At 54.6% G+C, this 20,068-nt stretch overlaps 1 protein-coding gene across 5 annotated transcripts in view; it reads right to left on the bottom strand.

The window, feature by feature from the left end:
* Window positions 1-20,068, bottom strand: part of LOC127580612 (uncharacterized) — an 89,362-nt gene that overhangs the window by 7,722 nt on the left and 61,572 nt on the right. For all 5 annotated transcript variants that reach the window (XM_052034233.1, XM_052034237.1, XM_052034238.1 and 2 more), the window contains 5 exons: window positions 14,965-15,098; window positions 9,546-9,641; window positions 4,679-4,774; window positions 3,518-3,613; window positions 2,837-2,930 (listed from right to left, as the gene is read on the bottom strand). In XM_052034233.1, coding sequence (XP_051890193.1) covers window positions 2,837-2,930; window positions 3,518-3,613; window positions 4,679-4,774; window positions 9,546-9,641; window positions 14,965-15,098 — 516 coding nt within the window. The remainder of the gene's footprint in view (window positions 1-2,836; window positions 2,931-3,517; window positions 3,614-4,678; window positions 4,775-9,545; window positions 9,642-14,964; window positions 15,099-20,068) is intronic.

The raw sequence follows: 20,068 nt of genomic DNA, 5'->3' as shown, positions 1-20,068 counted from the left end.
GAGAGAGGGGGAGAGAGGGTGGGCAGTGAGAGGGAGTTGGGTGAGAGAGGTGGGGAGAGGGGGAGAGGCAGAGAGGGGCGAGAGAGAAGGGGTAGAGAGAGGGAAAGAGGAAGGGGAAGCGGGAGAGAGAAGGGGAGCTGGGGGGAGAGGTGGGAGAGGAGAGAGAGGGGGAGCAGATGGGGAGAGGGAGAGAAGGGGAGAGAGAGGGGGCAGGGAGAGAGGGGGAGGGGGTGGAGAGAGGGGTATAAGGGGGATGGAGCGAGGTGAGGGTGTGAGAGAGATTTGAGAGGGGAGAGCTGAGGAGGAGGAGAGGGGAGGAGGGAAGAGGGGACAGGACAGGGGAGTGGGGAGAGGGGGGGTGGTGGAGAGAGGGGAGGGGTGGCATGAGGGCAGAGAGGGGGGCAAAGGGGTGGGGTGTGAGGGGGATGTGAGAGAGGGGGAGTGGGGGTGAGAGAGGGGCTATGAGGGGGTGTGTGAGAGAAGGGGTGTGTGAGAGGTGGTGTGAGGGGGGTTTATGTGAGAGGGGATGTGTGAGGGGGGGGTGTGAGAGGGAGGGCTGTGAGAGGGGTGTGTGAGGGGGTGTGTGAGGGGGGTCTGAGAGAGGGGCGTGTGATTGGGGTTGTGTGTGAGGGGGGTGTGAGAGGTGAGTGTGAGAGAGGGGTGTGTGAGACGGGTGTGAGAGATAGTGGGTGAGAGATAGTGGGTGAGAGATAGGGGTGTGAGCGAGGGATGTGTGAGAGGTGGTGTGAGAGAGGGTTTGTGAGAGATGTAGTATGAGAGGGGGTGTGAGAGGATGTGAGAGAGAGTGGGTTCTGAGAGAGGGGGTGTGAAGGGGGTGTGTGAGGATAGTTTGATAGAGACGTGTGAGAGTGGTGTGGGTAAGAGAGGGGGTATGAGAGGGGGTGTGTGAGAGGGGATGTGTGATGGGGGTGTGTGATGGGGTGAGAGAGGTGGGTGTGTGAGGGGGGTGTGAGAGTGGTGTGAGAGGTGGGTGTGTGAGGGGGGTCTGAGGGGGTGAGAGAGGGGTGTGTGAGGATGTTTGAGAGAGGGTGTGTGAGAGGGGTGTGTGAGAGGGGTGCGAGAGGGGTGTGTGAGACGGGTGCGAGAGAGGGGTGTCGGAGGGTGGTGAGAGAGAGGGGGTGAGGTCAGAAGGTGGGAGGGAGAGGGGGGTGAGAGAGCAGTGTGGGGGGTGAGGGAGTGTGAGGGCAGGGGTGAGGAGAGGGGAGAGGGTGTGTACAGGGGAGAGGAGTGGGAGAGAGGGGGAGGGGGTACAGTGAAGGGGAGAGAGGGGTGGGAGAGAGTGGAAGAGAGTTGGAGTGAGGGGGAGAGGTGAGCGGGGTGGGGACTGTGAGGTGGGGTGTGAGAAAGAGGGTGAGGGCACAGAGTGAGGGGGGAAGAGCGAAAGGGTGGGCCGTGTGAGAGGTGCGGAGAGGGGAGGGGGTTGGAGAGAGGGGAGAGAGGTGTGGGGAGAGGGGAGGGAGGTGGGGAAGGTGGGGAGGGGTGTGAGGGTAGAGAGGGGTGGAGAGAGGGGAGAGCTGGGGAGAGGGGAGGGGCAGAGGGGAGGGGGGAAGAGGAGAGGGGGAATGGGGAGACGGGAACAGGGGAGGGAGGGGGAAGAGGGGAGAGGGGAAAAGGGGAGAGTGGGGATGGGAGAGGGGGAAGAGAGGAGACAGGGGAGAGGGGGCAAGAGGGAAAGGGGAGTGGGGACGGGAGAGAGGGGAGAGGGGGCAAGAGGGAAAGGGGAGAGTGGGGAAGCAGAGGGGGTGAAAGGGGGAGAGGGGAAGGGATGGGGAGGGGGAGAGGGGGAGAGAGGGGAGAGGGGAAGAGAGGGGCGGGGACTGTGAGGGGGGTGTGAGAGAGAGGGAGGGGGAGAGAGGGAGGGGGGAGTCAGACAGCACCAGTGGAAGGGGACATGACGTCGAAAGTTGAAGACCCTTTGCCAGACGACACGTTTCTGTGGTTCAGCCCAGCCTCAGGTCGAACGAACCAAACGGTATCTGTCAGTGGTGGGAGGGTGACGGCTGAGACTGGGGCCACGGGGGTTCTCTGCACACACCCACCGGGCTCCTACAGTTACAGGGTCAGCACTGACGTTCATGTGGCAGACCCTTCCTGGAGGAGGGCTTCACCCTCCCTGGGCAGAGGGAGACGCCAGTGTTCTCACCCTCACTGCAATGAGTCTGAGCTCAGTTTCCTGGGGCAGTCCCAGAGACTCCATCTGAAACAGACAGGGAGAGTGTCCATGGGACACTGAGGGGAGATGGAGAGGGCAGACACCTGCACCCCTCTGCCCAGAGGTTCACACACCAACACCTGTGGAGTCATTTCCCCACAACCCAGAACCTCCCTTACCCCAGGACACCCACCCTCCCCACCCCTGGGGTTAGCAGACGCAGGCAGCTCCCGAGACATGTGGGGCTCACTCACCAGCAGCCAGCGGCTCTCCCAGACTCTGTCTGTGCTGGAGTCTGCACTGACGTTACACTCAGTCACTGCTAACACCAGGACACCGGTTAGAAGCCAGTGAGGATCTGCCAACACTGGCTGTAGTCCTCCTGCGGACGGCTGTGTGTGTGTTCACTGGGAGGGTGGCCAGGGCAGGGCAGGGCAGACTGTGCTCCCGTGTCCCTGGTGGGGAGTGTGGATGTGACTCCGGACCCACATCCGTGGGAGTGTCACTGACTCAGGAATGTTCACCCAGTACACAGTAACTGCTCCCCCGAGGACCCCTCCCACACCACACATCTGTCCCCACTCCCAGGTATCTCCCTACCACCCCCAACACTCACTCTGACACCCACCCCTCCCTCTGAGAGATTGACACAAGACCTGGTACCTGAGGGTCTCCTCCCCTGGGGCAGAGGGCAGTACCTCGGGGGACTCTCTCGTTGATGACCCTGCGTTTCCTTCACCTCCGGAAGTCTGGCGATCTGGAACAAATGAAGAGACACGGGAGACGGGCAGTGAAACCGCTTCTCACATGTTGTCAGTGACTCTGTTCCCAGCCCTCTCTGCGGCACTGTGTTCCAGGTACTCCCCCCTCTCTGGGTGAAGAAGGTCCCCCTCACATCCCCTCTAAATCTCTCTCCCTCACCCCAGATCTGTGTCGTCTAGTTTTATTCACCTCTGTGCGGGGAAACGTCAGTCTCCCCCATCTATCTCCCCATCATTTATACCCAGTGTTATATCCCCTGCCTGAAGGTCACTCCAAACCCACCCACCCACCACTGAACTGCCCTCACCCACCCAGCCCCAGACCTCAGTCCCCGAGTGCTGACTGACAACCCATCTCCCCCAGCCCCGTCAAGCAGCCTCAGACCCAGGCGTGCCCTGTTCACTGGGGAAATGGGCACCACCCCTTCCAGAGATCTCGGACACTGCTGACATTTGGTACCGAGGGAGGGGGGAGCAACGGAACTGACATTCACCCCCCACTGCACTGCACGTCCAGCAGGGGAATGGGTCCACCAGACGTTCCACCTCACACAGGGAGAGAGACTGACACAAGACCTGGTACCTGAGGACGTGTCTCCCGATGGGACAGAGGACGGTTCCCGGGTGGGGTCTCCAGTTGCTGATCCTGTGGCCTGTTCCCTTGTGGAATTCTCCGGGTCTGGAATAAAGGAACAGAGACATGGGAGAGTGGAAACACGGAAACAGGTCAACAGGCTGGGACAGGAGTTCAGGGAATGAAGGACTGGGTCTGAGGAGAAACCAACGTCGACCGCTCTCCCTCCACCAACTCTCCCTCCCAAACCTGTCACCCCAGGTCACTGCCCTCAGTCCAAGTCGGGATGGATTTCAGGGAGTGACCCTGGGGAGCAGGGTTCCCTTCAATGGTCCCACCACTGATCCCTGAGCTTGCAGACCCTGCTGGGGTGGTGGCCAAACCCGGACCAGGTTCTCCACTCGTTGTTCCCCGGGGTTCCCGACTTGTGTCCGACTGTCGATTCTCCATCACACTCACCTGTCTCTGACGTGTCACACTGATACCCTCACTGCATCCCTCCGTCTCCCTCCTCTCCTCCCCTCACTCCCTCCGGCCACCATCATGCCCTGTTCCCCTCTGGCCTCCCTCCTCTCCTCTCTCCTTTGGTCTCCCTCCTCTCCTACTCCTCTCCCTCCAGCCTCCCGACTTCACTCCACTCCACCTGCTCTCTCTGACCTCCCCTCACTCCTCCCTGTCCACTCTCCCTACCCACTATCCCTCCTCCCCTTCTCCCTCCCCCTCCAGCCTACTTCCTCCCTTTCCTTCCCCTCCGTTCAGCATCCTCCTCCCCATCGCCTCTTCCCCCACCTGACTCTCCTTCCTCCCTCCCTCCTCCGATCTCCATCCCCTCCACCCTCCTGTCTGTTCCATCAGTATTTCCTCCCCTATCTCCCACCTCCACTCCACCCGCTCTCCCTCCTCCCTTCCCTCAGCTCTCCCTCCGCGGCTCTTTCTGCTCTCCCTCCTCCTATCTCTCCATGTGAGTGAGGGAGGGGGTGGACCCAGGGAGGGGGAGATGTACAGACCCTCAGACAGTGAGGGAGGGGCTGTGAGACCCCCACAAGAAACACGACGGGTTTGTGTAGGTTTCCTCAACACTGGGACCTGGTCTACCTCTGAATACGGAGGGTGGACCATACAGGGGGACACTGGGCACCAACTCTAACTGAGGGTCACAAGACCTGGTACCTGAGGGTGCCTCCCCCACTGGGGCAGAGGGCGGTCCCTGGGGGGACTCTCTTGTTGATGACCCCGTGTGTCCTTCACCTCCGGAAGTCTGCCGATCTGGAACAAATGAAGAGACACGGGAGATGGGCAGTGAAACCGCTTCTCACGTTGTCAGTGACTCTGCTCCCAGCCCTCTCTGCGGCACTGTGTTCCAGGTACTCCCCCCTCTCTGGGTGAAGAAGGTCCCCCTCACATCCCCTCTAAATCGCTCCACCTCACCCCAGATCTGTGTCCTCTAGTTTTATTCACCTCTGTGAGGGGAACCGTAAGTCTCCCCCATCTATCTCCCCATCATTTATACCCAGTGCTATGTCCCCTGCCTGAAGGTCACTGCAAACTCACCTACCCACCCACCACTGAACCATTTTTCATTTTGGTGAGATGAATCAGTCGAGGACTTCAGAGAGGCTAAGTGTTTTTTTTTATTAATCGGGAATAGTGGGGCCAGACTGCGCAGGCGCATGATGTCAGCGGGTAGAGCACGCAAGGTTTGAAAAGAAGACCGCCACATCCAGCGGGCAGCGTTCGGAGCGGGCAGCGGAGTGAGAGGTAGCAGAGTAATTGGGCTTTGGCTCAACGGGCTCAGGTGGTAACGGGGCGAGGCGAGGTAGGTGCTAATTGAGGAAAGGAAGCAGTATGAGTGCGGCTTTGTGTGCTTGGTGTCAGATGTGGGAGGTCTTGGAGTCTCCCAGCCTCCAGGACGACCACATCTGTGCCAGGTGTGTCGAGCTGCAGCTTGTAAGGGACCACATTAGGGAACTGGAGGTGCAGTTCCATGACCTTCGTCTGGTCAGGGAGAGTGACGAGGTGATAGAAAGGAGTTCTAGGCAGGTGGTCACACCGGGGCCACGGGAGTCAGGCAAGTGGGTCACAGACAGGAGGGGGAGGGGGAAGAGTCAGGTACTAGAGAGTACCCCTGTGGCTGTACCCTTGACAATAAGTTCTCCTGTCTGAGTACTGTTGGGGGAGACAGCCTACCTGGGGGAAGCAACAGTGGCAGTGTCTCTGGCACAGAGTCCGTCTGTGGCTCAGAAGGGTAGGGAAGGAGAGAGGAGGGCAGTAGTGATAGGGGACTCTTTCGTTGGGGGTCAGACAGGCGATTCTGTGGATGCAGGAAGGAAACTCGGATGGTAGTTGGCCTCCCAGGTGCCAGGGTCTGGGATGTTTCAGATCACGTCCAAGATATCCTGCAGTGGGAGGGAGAACAGCCAGAGGTCGTGGTACATATTGGTACCAATGACATAGGTAGGAAAAGGGATGAGGTTCTGAAAAAAGACTACAGGGAGTTAGGAAGGAAGTTGAGAAGCAGGACCACAAAGTTAGTAATTTCAGGATTACTGCCGGTGCCACGTGACAGTGGGTATAGGAATAGAATGAGGTGGAGGATAAACGCGTGGCTGAGGGATTGGAGGAGGGGGCAGATATTCAGATTTCTGGATCATTGGGACTTCTTTTGGGGCAAGTATGACCTTGTGCAAAAAGGACGTGTTGCACTTGGATCCCAGGGGGACCAATATCCTGGCGAGGAGGTTTGCTAAGGAGAGTTTAAACTAGAATTGTTGGGGGGTGGGAACTGAACTGATGAGACTGGGGAGGAAGCGGTTGGCTCTCAGATAGAGAAAGCTTGTAGAGAGTGCAAGAGGGAGGAGAGGCATTTGATAGAGAAGGGTCACGCTCAGACTGACGGTTTGAGATGTGTCTATTTTAATGCGAGGAGTATTGTGAAAAAGGCGGATGAGCTTAGAGCTTGGATCAATAACTGGAGCTATGATGTGGTGGCCATTACAGAGACTTGGATGGCTCAGGGACTGGAATGGTTACTTTAAGTGCCGGGTTTTAGATGTTTCAGAAGGGACAGGGAGGGAGGCAAAGGAGGTGTGGGAGTGGCACTGTTGATCAGAGATAGTGTCATGGCTGCAGGAAAGGTGGACAACATCGAGGGATTATCTACAGACTCTCTGTGGGTGGAGGTTGGGAACAGGAAGGGGGCAATAACTTTACTGGGTGTTTTTTATAGGCTGCTCAATAGTAACAGGGATATAGAGGAGCAGATAGGGAAACAGATCCTGGAAAGATGTGATAATAACAGAGTGGTTGTGATGGGAGATCTTAATTTCCCAAATATGGATTGGCATCTCCATACAGCAAGGGGTTTACATGGGGTGGAGTTTGTTAAGTGTGTTCAGGAAGGTTTCTTGACACAATATGTAGATAAGCCTACAAGAGGAGAGACTGTACTTGATCTGGTATTGGGAAATGAACCTGGTCAGGTGTCAGATCTCTCAGTGGGAGAGCATTTTGGAGATAGTGATCATAATTCTATCTCCTTTGCAATAGCATTGGAGAGAGATAGGAACAGACAGACTGGAAAGGCCTTTAATTGGAGTAAGGGGAACTATGAGACTCTCAGGCAGGAAATTGGAAGCTTTAATTGGGAACAGATGTTCTCAGAGAAAAGTAGAGAAGAAATGTGGCAAATGTTCAGGGGATACTTGTGTGGAGTTCTGCATAGGTATGTTCCAATGAGACAGGGAGGTTATGATAGGATACAGGAACCGTGGTGCACAAAGGCTATAATAAATCTAGTCAGAAAGAAAAGCTTCTAAAAGTTACAGAGAGCTAGGTAATGTTACAGATCTGGAAGAGTATAAGGCTAACAGGAAGGAGCTTAAGAAGGAGATCAGGGGAGCAAGAAGGGGACACGAGAAGGCCTTGGCAGGCAGGATTAAGGAAAACCCCAAGGCATTCTGCAAGTATGTGAAGAGCAAGAGGATAAGATGGGAAAGGATAGGACCTATCAAGGGTAACAGTGGGAAGTGTGTATGGATCCGGAAGAAACAGCAGAGGTACTTAATGAATACTTTACATCAGTATTCACTATGGAAAAAGATCTTGGTGATTGTACTGAGGACTTGTAGCAGGCTGAAAAGCTCGAGCATGTAGATATTAAGAAAGAAGATGTGCTGGAGCTTTTGGAAAGCATCAAGTTGGATAAGGCGCTGGGACAGGAGGAGATTTACCCCAGGCTACTGTGGGAGGCGAGGGAGGAGATTGCTGAGCCTCTGGCGATGATCTTTGCATCATCAATGGGGACGGGAGAGGTTCCGGAGGATTAGAGGGTTGCGGATGTTGTTCCTTTATTAAAGAAAGGGAGTAGAGATAGCCCAGGAAATTATAGACCAGTGAGTCTCACCTCAGTGGTTGGTAAGCTGATGAAGAAGATCCTGAGAGGCAGGATTTATGAACATTTAGAGAGGTATAATACGATTAGGAATAGTCAGCATGGCTTTGTCAAGCGCAGATCCTGCCTTATGAGTCTGAATTTTTTTGAGATTGTGACTAAACACATTGATGAAGGGAGAGCAGTTGATGTAGTGTATATGGATTTCAGCAAGGCATTTGATAAAGTTCCCCATGCAAGGCTTATTGAGAAAGTGAGGAGGCATGGGAACCAAGGGGATATTGCTTTGTGGATCCAGGACTGGCTGGCCCACAGAAGGCAAAGAGTGGTTGTAGACGGGTCATATACTGTATGGAGGTCAGTGACCAGTGGTGTACCTCAAGGATATGTTCTGGGACCCTTACTCTTTGTGATTTTTATTAACGACCTGGATGAGGAAGTGGAGGGATGCGTTAGTGAGTTTGCTGATGACACAAAGGTTGGAGGTGTTGTGGATAGTGTGGAGGGCTGTCAGAGGTTACAGAGGGACATAGATAGGATGCAAAACTGGGCTGAGAAGTGGCAGATGCAGTTCAACCAGATAAGTGTGAAGTAGTTCATTTTGGTAGGTCAAATATGATGGCAGAGTACAGTATTAATGGTAGGACTCCTGGCAGTGTGGAGGATCAGAGGGATCTTAGGGTCCAAGTCCATAGGACGCTCAAAGCGGCTGCACAGGTTGACTCTGTGGTTAAGAAGGCATATGGTATATTGTCCTTCATCAATTGGGGAATTGAATTTAGGAACCGAGGGGTAATGTTGCAGTTGTCTCGGTCCCTGTTCAGACCCCACTTGGAGTATTGTCCTCAGTTCTTGTCGCCTCACTACAGGAAGGATGTGCAAGCCATAGAGAGGGTGCAGAGGAGATTTACAAGGATGCTGCCTGGATTGGGGAGCATGCCTTATGAAAGCAGGTTGACAGTATTCGGCCTTTTCTTCTTGGAACGACGGAGGATGACGGGTGACCTGATGGAGGTGTATAAGATGATGAGAGGCGTTGATCAGAGGCTTTTCCCTAGGGCTGAAATGGTCGCCACAACAGGACACAGGCTTAAAGTGCTAGGGAGTAGGTATAGAGGAGATGTCAGGTGTCAGTTTTTTTACTCAGAGTGGTGAGTGCTTGGAATGGGCTGCCAGCAACGGTGGTGGAGGTCGATACGATAGGGTTTTTTAAGAGAATTTTGGATAGGTACATGCAGCTTAGAAAAATAGAGGGCTATGGGTAAGCCTAGTAATTTGTAAGGTTGGGACATGTTCAGCATAGCTTCTGTGGGCTGAAAGGCCTGAATTGTGCTGTTGGTTTTCTATGTTTAAATGTTCTAACTGCCCTCACCAGCCCAGACCCAGAGCTCAGTCCCCGAGTGCTGACTGACAACCCATCTCCCCCAGCCCCGTGAAGCAGTCTCAGACCCAGGCGTGGGTTGTTCACTGGGGAAACGGGCACCACCCCTTCCAGAGATCTCGGACACTGCTGACGTTTGGTACCGAGGGAGGGGGGAGCAACGGAACTGACATCCACCCCCCACTGCACTGCACGTCCAGCAGGTGAATGGGTCCACCAGAGGTTCCACCTCACACAGGGAGAGAGACTGACACAAGACCTGGTACCTGAGGACGTGTCTCCCGATGGGACAGAGGACGGTTCCTGGGTGGGGTCTCCAGTTGCTGATCCTTTGGCCTCTTCCCTTGTGGAATTCTCCGGGTCTGGAATAAAGGAACAGAGACACGGGAGAGTGGAAACACGTAAAAAGGTCAACAGGCTGGGACAGGAGTTCAGGGAATGGAGGACTGGGTCTGTGGAGAAACCAACATCAGCCGCTCTCCCTCCACCAACTCTCCCTCCCAAACCTCTGTCACCCCAGGTCACTGCCCTCAGTTTGAGTCAGGACGGATTTCAGGGAGTGACCCTGGGGAGCAGGGTTCCCTTCAATGGTCCCACCACTGATCCCTGAGCTTGCAGACCCTGCTGGGGTGGTGGTCAAACCCGGACTAGGTTCTCCACTCGTTCCCTGGGGTTCCCAACGTGTCCGACTGTCGATTCTCCATCACACTCACCGGTCTCTGACGTGTCACCCTGATACACTCACTGGATCCCTCCATCTCCCTCCCCTCCTCCCTTCTCCCCTCAGTTTCCTTCTTCCCCTCCCCTCTCCCGTCCAACCTCCCTCCTCTCCTCACCTTCCAGCCTCCCTCCTCCACTCCCCATCCATCTCCCTCCACTCCCCTCTGCCCTTTGTCTCCTTCCTCTCTTCCCCTCCCCTTGTCTCCCTTCTCCTCTCGAACTCCCTCCTACCCTCTCCTCTGCTCCTCCACCCCCCTCCTCCGTCTCCCTCCTCACCTCCCCTCTGACTCCCTCCTCCCCTCACCCCTCGCCCCTTCAGCCTCCCTCCCCCACTCAACTCCTCCATCTCCCTGTCCCGTCACCCTGCTCCCCGCCCCACTCCGCCTCCCCCCCTCCACATCTGCTCTCCTTACCCACTCTCCCTCCTCCCCAATCACCCTTGTCCCCTCCCTCGCTCCTAGTCATCAACACTCCCTACGCACACTCCCTCCTCCCCTCCTCCCTCCACCTCTCACCTCCCTGGTCCAACACTGGCCTCCCTCCTCCTCTCTCCCCTCCGCGACCCTCCCATCCACTCGGCCTCAACTCCCTTACCCACCCACCTCCTCTCCCCATCCATCATCCACCCCCCACAAAAGCCTCCTGCCCTCCCCCCACCCCGCCTCCTCACTCTGTCCTAAGCCCTCCCTCCTACTCGTCCAATGTCCCCGCTCTCCCTCCTCCCCTCCATCCTTCCTCCTCCCTTCTCCTCCAGCCTCCTTCCTCCCACTCCCTTCCCCTCCGTTCACCTCCCTCCACCCCATCGCCTCTCTTCCCCCACCTGACTATCCTCCCTCGTCTCCACCCTCCTCTCTCTTCCCACCCTTGGTCCTCCCCACGTCCCCTCCACCGGCTCCCCCACCTCCCTTCCCTCAGCTCCCCTCCCATCTCTGCATCAGGGTCAGGGTGAGGGTGGACCCAGGGAGGGGGAGATGTACAGACCCTCAGAGTCAGGGTGGAGGCAGACCGAGGGAGGGGGAGATGTACAGACCCTCAGACAGTGAGGGAGGGGCTGTGAGACCCCCACAAGAAACATGACAGGTTTGGGGAGGTTTCCCCAACACTGGGACCTGGTCTACCCCTCAATACGGAGGGTGGACCACACAGGGGGACACTGGGCACCAACTCTGACTGGGGGTCACAAGACACAAGACCTGGTACCTGAGGGTGTCTCCCCCGCTGGGGCAGAGGGTAGTCCCTGGGGTGACTCTCTCGTTGATGACCCTGTGTGCCCTTCACCTCCAGAAGTCCGGGTTGAACTCCATCTGCCACTTCTCAGCCCAGCTCTGCATCCCATCAATGTCCCACTGTAACCTACAGCAACCTTCCACATTATCCACAACACCACCAACCTTCGTGTCATCCGCAAACTTACTAACCCACCCTTCCACATCTTCATCCAAGTCATTTATAAAAATCACAAAGAGCAGGGGTCCCAGAACAGATCCCTGCGGAACACCACTGGTCACCGACCTCCAGTCAGAAAACGCTCCGTCTACAATCCCCCTCTGTCTTCTATGGATGAGCTAATTCTGAATCCACACAGCCAAGTTTCCCTGGATCCCATGCCTCCTGACTTTCTGAATGAGCCTTCCATGAGGAACCTTTGTAATGTGAAAGGTCATGGCTGTCATGTGACACCACTGAGTACTTGTCGAAAGTGACACCACTGTCAATCAGGGTCTAGCCCCACCGAGCCATTCAGCAGCACACTCTGACCACTGGTCCCTGTGCACACCTCTCATACCTGGCCACGACCCATTGGCCATCTTGAATTACCTGAGCGAGCTCCACCCAGCTCTCCAGCACAATAAAGGATGCCACATGTGTGTGGTTCTTCCTCTTTTGATTGCTGCCGGGGCTGAAACCACGTCAAGGGACCACTGGTAAGAGTGTGCACATCCACAGGGACTTAGGGGCATTTTTAAGTAGATTCCCAGTGGCGTCGAGCCATTGCTCCTCCCAGAGGCAGGGAGGGGCTCAGGCACCGTATTATGTTTTTCCCTGACCATTTGTAACAAGTTTACTGTGTGTGTGTGTGTTCGTGTGTGTACACTTCACCCCTGTTGCGACTCCCCTCATGTTTCGTGATTACCCGAGTGTGTGTGTGTGTGAGTGTGTATCTGTTCCTGTCATTGTGTTCCCGTGTTTGTCTTTGTTAATAAATTCATTTTAATATCCAAAGACTGTGTCCGGATACCTCTGCTTTTGAGATCGGTGACAACCTTATCACGTGCCTTACTGAAATCCACATGCACCACATCCACTGCTCTACCTTCATCAATGAGCTTTGTCACATCCTCAAAGAATTCAATCAGGTTCGTGAGGTACAACCTGCCCCTTCCAAAGCCATGCGGACTGTCCCTAATCAGCCCATGCTTCTCCAAATGCCCATAACTCCTGTCTCTAAGAATCTTCTCCAGTAATTTGCCCACCACTGCAGTAAGACTCACTGGTCTGTAATTCCCGGGGTTCTCCCTACTCCCTTTCTTGAACAAACGAACAAAATTTTGGCCACCCTCCGATCATCTGGCACTACTCCTGTGGCCAGTGATGATGCAAAGATCATCGCCAAAGGCGCAGCAATCTCTTCCCTCACTTCCCGTAAAAATCTTGGATATATCCCATCTGGCCCCGGTGACTTATCTGTCCCAATGTTTTTCAGAAGTTCCAGCACATTCTCTTTCCTAATGTTGACATGCCCTGGCGTATCAGCCTGTTGTACGCCATCCTCACAAACGTCAAGGTCTCTCTCACTGGTGAATACTGAAGCAAAGTATTCATTAAGGGCCTCCCCGACCACTTCCGACTCCAGGCCCATGTTTCCTCTTTTATCCCTGATCAGTCCTACCCTCACTCTCGTCATCCTCCTATTCTTCACATACGTATTGAATACCTTGGGGTGTTCCTTGATCCTACTCACCAAGGCCTTCTCATGCCCCCTTCTAGCTCTCCTAAATCCATTCTTAAGCTCCCTCCTGGCTACCTTGTAGCTCTCCAGGGCTGGGTCCTTGTTTTTGTTCTCTAAACCCTTAGGTGAGCTTCTTTCTTTCATCCCAACCCTGCCTCAATGGGACAAACCTCTCCAGAACCCCATGCACGTACTCCCCAAACATCCTCCACATTTCTCTTGTGCACTTCCCCAAGAACATCTGCTCCCAATTTACACTCCCAAGTTCCTGCCTAATCGCATCAGAATTCCCCCTCCACAATTAAATACTTTCCCATATTGTCTGCTCCTCTCCCTCTCCAAGGCAAGGGTAAAGGTCGAGGAGTTATGGTCACTCTCCCCAAAGTGCCCTCCCACTTTGACACCGAATCCAGCAAAGGACACAAGCCTCAGGCGCTGTCAGTACGTGGGGATGGAAGGGTTAGAGCGAGATGGACCAAACATGGGGAAACGGGACTAACTGGACATCCTGGTGTGCACGGACGGGGTGGGCCGAAGGGCCTGTTCCAATGCTGCATTAGTCAACGACTCTGAGCTAAATATTGGGTCTATTGAACCTCTGCCACCAACTGATGAACTGTGGGGGCCCTGAGACATGACCAGCTCCCTGGGACCCTCTCCACCACTGAAATGAGTGGAGCTCCTGAAACTGTGCCGGGTCTAATGTGGAGCGGGGCCAGCGAGTAGATCCACAGCCCAACTCCCAGCAAACTCCAGGAACCAGTGCTCCGCCCGACTCCATGAGGATCCAGGGCCGGAGCACAGTCTGAGTGAGTGTGGGGACACCTCTCAGGGAGTTTGCGTTCCTCTGAAGGGATCTGGGTGGTCAGACTGACCCTTGCCAGAAATAACTGAGCCCCACTGTTGTAAACTCTGACCCTATCGTTTAACCAGCCTGGTCTCTCCCCGGAGCAGTGATTCACTGGAACGACAGTCTCGGGAATCTTCCGTCCGCCGGAACTGGAACAACAATCAGAGAGTCGGCCCCTGCACTGAGGGAGTTTATTCACACGGAGAAAGACCGGGAATTGGGCCCATTCTGTCCGCACCCTGTCCCTGGTCAATATTCCCCCAATCTCGGGAATGCCCCTGTTGTTCTCTCTCCTCTTCTACCTTCCCCTTTTCTCTCTCTCTCTACAATGCGGGATCTCCCCTTTCCCTGTATTTACTCCCCATGCATTGTAGAGACTGATGATACTGGTCTCCCTGCGTTTACCAAGCACATGGCTGTCACGTGACAGTGACAATACTGACCCCTCTGGTCGGAGGACAGCATTGCTTATCGTATTGGAAGTGACACCACTGTCAATCAAGGTTTGACCCCCACCACACCCATCATGTGTGGGCATAGGGATTGGCCTTGGAGAGCACCTTAGTTCCTGGCCCTGCCTGACCATTGGCCTTGGTAAACACCTTTGTCCTTGGCCCCCAAGCCATTGGCCTGTCTAAATTACCTGGCTGGGCTCTGCCCAGCCTTCCAGCACTATAAAGGGTGCTGCACATTCCTGGCCCTTCCTCTTTTGACTGCCCCAGGAATAGTGAGACAACGCTGCAGAGACCACTGGTAAGAGTGTGCATCACCACGTGGTTTGGGAGCGTCGTCGTCAGAATCCAGGGAGTGTTAGGGCCAATGCTTGTTTGGGTGAAGGTATTTAGGCCTTGAAGTGTTTATCCCTTGATAAGCTGTACCTTGTCTATTGTGCGTGTGTGTGTATATCTCAACCTTGTTGCGATTCCCCCTCACGTTCGCGGTCTCCTGTGTGTATGTGTGTGTGGTCATTCCATTCCCATTCATTCTGTTCCCACGTTTGCCTTTGCAATTAAACTACTTTTAAGATCCAAAGCCTGGGTCCAGAGTCCTCCACCTTTAAGATCCCAAAAGAACCTTTTTCACACAACACACACCCCTTGTTCTCCTGTTCACATTCTCCAATTCCTCAGGAATTATCCCCTCACGTTACCTGTAAAATCTGTACCTGTAAAATCTCTGCAAGATTGCTGTCAGACCACCATCCGTGGATGCACTCGTTGTTGGAACAATCTGTGCTCCTCCAGGGCTGATCCAGGACGGTGTGGGTTACACACGGATCACCGAGTGCGGAGTCTGCGGCTGAGGGACAGAATGATGTTCAGTGTTAATGTGAAGTTCAGCTCATGTCCCCCAGCCTCTTGTTCCCCCGACCAGCCTCACCCCACCTCCACTGTCACCAAGCCCGGAGCACCAATAATCTCCCATCGACTCTCTGACCGAGAACAACAGGAGACCATAAGACACAGCAGCAGAAATAGGCCATTCAGCCCATCGAGTCTGTTCTGTCATTCAATCATGGCTGATTTATTTTTCACTCTCAACCCCATTCTCCTGCCTTCTCCCCGTAACCTTTGACACCCTTACTGATCAACCCTTACTGACCTGTCAACCTGCGCTTTAAATATCCCCAATGACTTGGCCTCCACAGCCGTCTGTGGCAATGAATTCCACAGATTCACCCCCCTCTGGCTGATGAAATTTCTCCTCATCTCTGTTCTAAAGGGACGTCCTTCGCTTCTGAGGCTGTGCCCTCTGGTCCTGGACTCTCCCAGTACTGGAGGCATCCTCTGCACGTCCACTCTATCCAGGCCTTTCAGTGAGATCCCCCCTCATCCTCCTAACCTCCAGCGAGGACAGGCCCAGAGCCAGCAAACACTCCTCATACATTAACCCTTTCATTCCCAGGATCATTCTTGTAAACCTCCTCTGCACCCTCTCCAACACCCGCACATCCTTCCTTAGATATGGGGCCCAAAACTGCTCACAATACTCCAAATGTGGTCTGACCAACGTCTTGTAAAGCCTCAGCATTACATCCTTGCTTTTATATTCTAGTCCTCTTGAAATGAATGCTGACATTGCATTTGCCTTCCTTACTGCTGACTCAGCCTGCAAGTTAACCTTTAGGGAATCCTGCACTGGGACTCTCAAGTCCATTTGCACCTCTGATTTCTGAATTTGCTCCCTGTTTAGAAAATAGTTTCCACCTTTATTCCTTCCACCAAAGTGCATGACCATTCACTTCCCTGCGCTGTATTCCATCTGCCACTTCTTTGTCCATTCTCCTAACCTGTCCAAGTCCTTCTGCAGACTCCCTGCTTCCTCAACACTACCTGCCCCTCCACCTGTCCTTGTATCATCTGCAAACTTGGCCACAAAGCCATCAATTCCATCATCCAGATCATTAACATATAACGTGAAAAGTAGCAGACCCAACACCAACCCCAGTGGAACACCACTGGTCACCGGCAGCTAAGCAGAAACAGCCCCATTTATTCCCACTCTTTGCTTTCTGCCAGTCAGCCGATCTTCCATCCACACTGGTACCTTTCCTGTAATACCACGGGCTCCTATCTTGTTCAGCAGCTTCATGTGTGGCATCTTCTCAAAGGCCTTTGGAAAATCCAAGTATACAACATCCACTGACTCTCCTTTGTCTATCCTGCCTGTTACTTCCTCAAAGAATTCCAACAGATTTGTCAGGCAAGATCTCCCCTTGAGGAAACCATGCTGACTTTGGCCTATTTTATCATGTGCTTCCAAGTACCCTGAAACCTCATCCTTAATAATGGAATCTGACATCTTACCAACCACTGAAGTCAGGCTGACTGGCCTCTAAACTCCTGCCTTTTGCCTCCCTCCCTTCTTAAAGAGTAGCGTGACATTTGCAATTTTCCAGTTCTCTGGAACCATCCCTGACTCCAGTGATTCTTGAACGATCGCTACTCATGCCTCCAGAATCTCTTCAGCTGCCTCTTTCAGAACCCTGGGGTGTAGTCCATCCAGTCCGGGTGACTTATCTACTTTCAGACCTTTCAGCTTCCCAAGCACCTTCTCCTAAGTAATAGCGATGACACTCACTTCTGTCCCCTGACTCTCTCGAATTTCTGGCGTGTTGCTGGTGTCTTCCACAGTGAAGACTGATGCAAAATACTTGTTCAGTTCATCCGCATGTGGATGTCAAGGAGGAGGAGGTGTTGGAGCTCTTTATGTACATTCAGGTGAATAATTCCCCAGGGACTGATGGGATCTATCCCAGGTGATCGAGAGAGGAGATTGTTAGGGCTTTGACAAAGATCCTTGTCTCCTCTTCAGCCAACGTTTCTCCTTTGTTAAAGGAAGACAACAGGGATAATCCAGCAAATTATAGGCACCGAGTTTTACATCAGAGGTGGGGAAATTATTGGAGAAGATCCTTTGGGACAGGGTTTACTGACGTTTGGAAATCGGGACAAGTGATTAAATTCCATCTGCCTTTTCTGCGCCCACATTCCCAACTGATCTGTATCCTGCTGAATCCTTTCTCAACCTCCTTCACCATCCACAACTCTGCCAACTTTTGTGTCATCTGCAAACTCACTAATCAGCCCAACAACATTTTCATCAAACCATTTGTACATTTCATTCACCACAGAGGTCCCAGCACTGATCCCTGTGGAACAGCACTGATCCCTGTGGAACACCACTGATCCAGTCAGGATGACACCTCTCCGCCACGGCCTCTGTCTCCTATGGCCAAGCCAACTGTGAATCCAATTGACCAAGTCCCTGTGACCCCCCTGTGCCTTAATCTGGATCTGCCTGCAATGAGGTGTTGCACTTTGGGAGGTCAAATGTCAGAGTGATGGACAGTGGGAGATGTCACGGGGTATCTCAGTCCCCACGGAACACTGACTGTAGATGGTGAGGGACTGTCCGTGGTCAGTGGGAGATGTCGCGGGGTATCTCAGTCCCCACGGAACACTCACATTTAATTCACTTTTATACAGATGTCACACAGAAGATTCAAAAATAAGAAAATGGGAACTGGGACCCTGGGGAGTGACAGGGTGAGTGGGAACTGGGACCCTGGGGAGTGACAGGGTGAGTGGGAACTGGGACCCTGGGGAGTGAGGGAGAGTGGGAACTGGGTCCCTGGGGAGTGACAGGCAGAGAGGGAACTGGGACCCTGGGGAGTGAGGGAGAGTGGGAACTGGGACCCTGGGGAGTGACAGGGTGAGTGGGAACTGGGACCCTGGGGAGTGAGGGAGAGTGGGAACTGGGACCCTGGGGAGTGACAGGCAGAGTGGGAACTGGGACCCTGGGGAGTGAGGGAGAGTGGGAACTGGGACCCTGGGGAGTGACAGGGTGAGTGGGAACTGGGACCCTGGGGAGTGACAGGGTGAGTGGGAACTGGGACCCTGGGGAGTGAGGGAGAGTGGGAACTGGGACCCTGGGGAGTGACAGGGTGAGTGGGAACTGGGACCCTGGGGAGTGGGAATTGCGACCCCTGGGAGTGAGGGAGAGTGGAGACGAGGTCCCTGGGGAGTGAGGGGAGAGATGGAACTGGGACCCTGGGGAGTGATAGGGAGAGGGGGAACTGGGATCCCGGGGTGTTGAGGGAGAGTGGGAGCGTGGACAGTGGGGAGTGAGGGAGAGTGGCAAGTGGGATCCTGGGGAGTGAGGGAGAGTGGGATCTGGGACCCCGGGAAATGAGGGTGTGGGAATTGCCAAGGTGATTGGGAACTGGGAGAACAAGGTGATTGGGAACTGGGAGAACTGGGAGACAGGGTGAGTGGGAACTGGGAGACAGGGTGAGTGGGAACTGGGAGAACTGGGAGACAGGGTGAGTGGGAACTGGGAGACAGGGTGATTGGGAACTGGGAGACAGGGTGATTGGGAACTGGGAGACAGGGTGAGTGGGAACTGGGAGACAGGGTGAGTGGGAACTGGGAGAACTGGGAGACAGGGTGAGTGGGAACTGGGAGACAGGGTGAGTGGGAACTGGGAGACAGGGTGATTGGGAACTGGGAGAACTGGGAGACAGGGTGAGTGGGAACTGGGAGAACTGGGAGACAGGGTGAGTGGGAACTGGGAGAACTGGGAGACAGGGTGAGTGGGAACTGGGAGACAGGGTGAGTGGGAACTGGGAGACAGGGTGATTGGGAACTGGGAGAACTGGGAGACAGGGTGAGTGGGAACTGGGAGAACTGGGAGACAGGGTGAGTGGGAACTGGGAGACAGGGTGAGAGGGAACTGGGAGAACTGGGAGACAGGGTGATGGGAACTGGGAGACAGGGTGAGTGGGAACTGGGAGAACTGGGAGACAGGGTGAGTGGGAACTGGGAGACAGGGTGAGTGGGAACTGGGAGACAGGGTGATTGGGAACTGGGAGACAGGGTGAGTGGGAACTGGGAGACAGGGTGAGTGGGAACTGGGAGAACTGGGAGACAGGGTGAGTGGGAACTGGGAGACAGGGTGAGTGGGAACTGGGAGACAGGGTGATTGGGAACTGGGAGAACTGGGAGACAGGGTGAGTGGGAACTGGGAGAACTGGGAGACAGGGTGAGTGGGAACTGGGAGAACTGGGAGACAGGGTGAGTGGGAACTGGGAGACAGGGTGAGTGGGAACTGGGAGACAGGGTGATTGGGAACTGGGAGAACTGGGAGACAGGGTGAGTGGGAACTGGGAGAACTGGGAGACAGGGTGAGTGGGAACTGGGAGACAGGGTGAGAGGGAACTGGGAGAACTGGGAGACAGGGTGATGGGAACTGGGAGAACTGGGAGACAGGGTGAGTGGGAACTGGGAGACAGGGTGATTGGGAACTGGGAGAACTGGGAGACAGGGTGATTGGGAACTGGGAGACAGGGTGAGTGGGAACTGGGAGACAGGGTGAGTGGGAACTGGGAGAACTGGGAGACAGGGTGAGTGGGAACTGGGAGACAGGGTGAGTGGGAACTGGGAGACAGGGTGATGGGAACTGGGAGAACGGAGACAGGGTGATGGGAACTGGGAGACAGGGTGATTGGGAACTGGGAGAACTGGGAGACAGGGTGAGTGGGAACTGGGAGACAGGGTGATTGGGAACTGGGAGAACTGGGAGACAGGCTGAGTGGGAACTGGAAGAACTGGGAGACGGTGAGTGGGAACTGGGAGAACTGGGAGACGGTGATTGGGAACTGGGAGACAGGGTGATTGGGAACTGGGAGAACAGGGAGACAGGGTGATTGGGAACTGGGAGACAGGGTGATTGGGAACTGGGAGAACAGGGAGACAGGGTGAGTGGGA

Source organism: Pristis pectinata, chromosome 19 (genome assembly GCF_009764475.1).
Source record: "Pristis pectinata isolate sPriPec2 chromosome 19, sPriPec2.1.pri, whole genome shotgun sequence".
Classification (NCBI taxonomy): domain Eukaryota; kingdom Metazoa; phylum Chordata; class Chondrichthyes; order Rhinopristiformes; family Pristidae; genus Pristis; species Pristis pectinata.
This window is presented reverse-complemented; position numbering and strand designations above follow the sequence as displayed.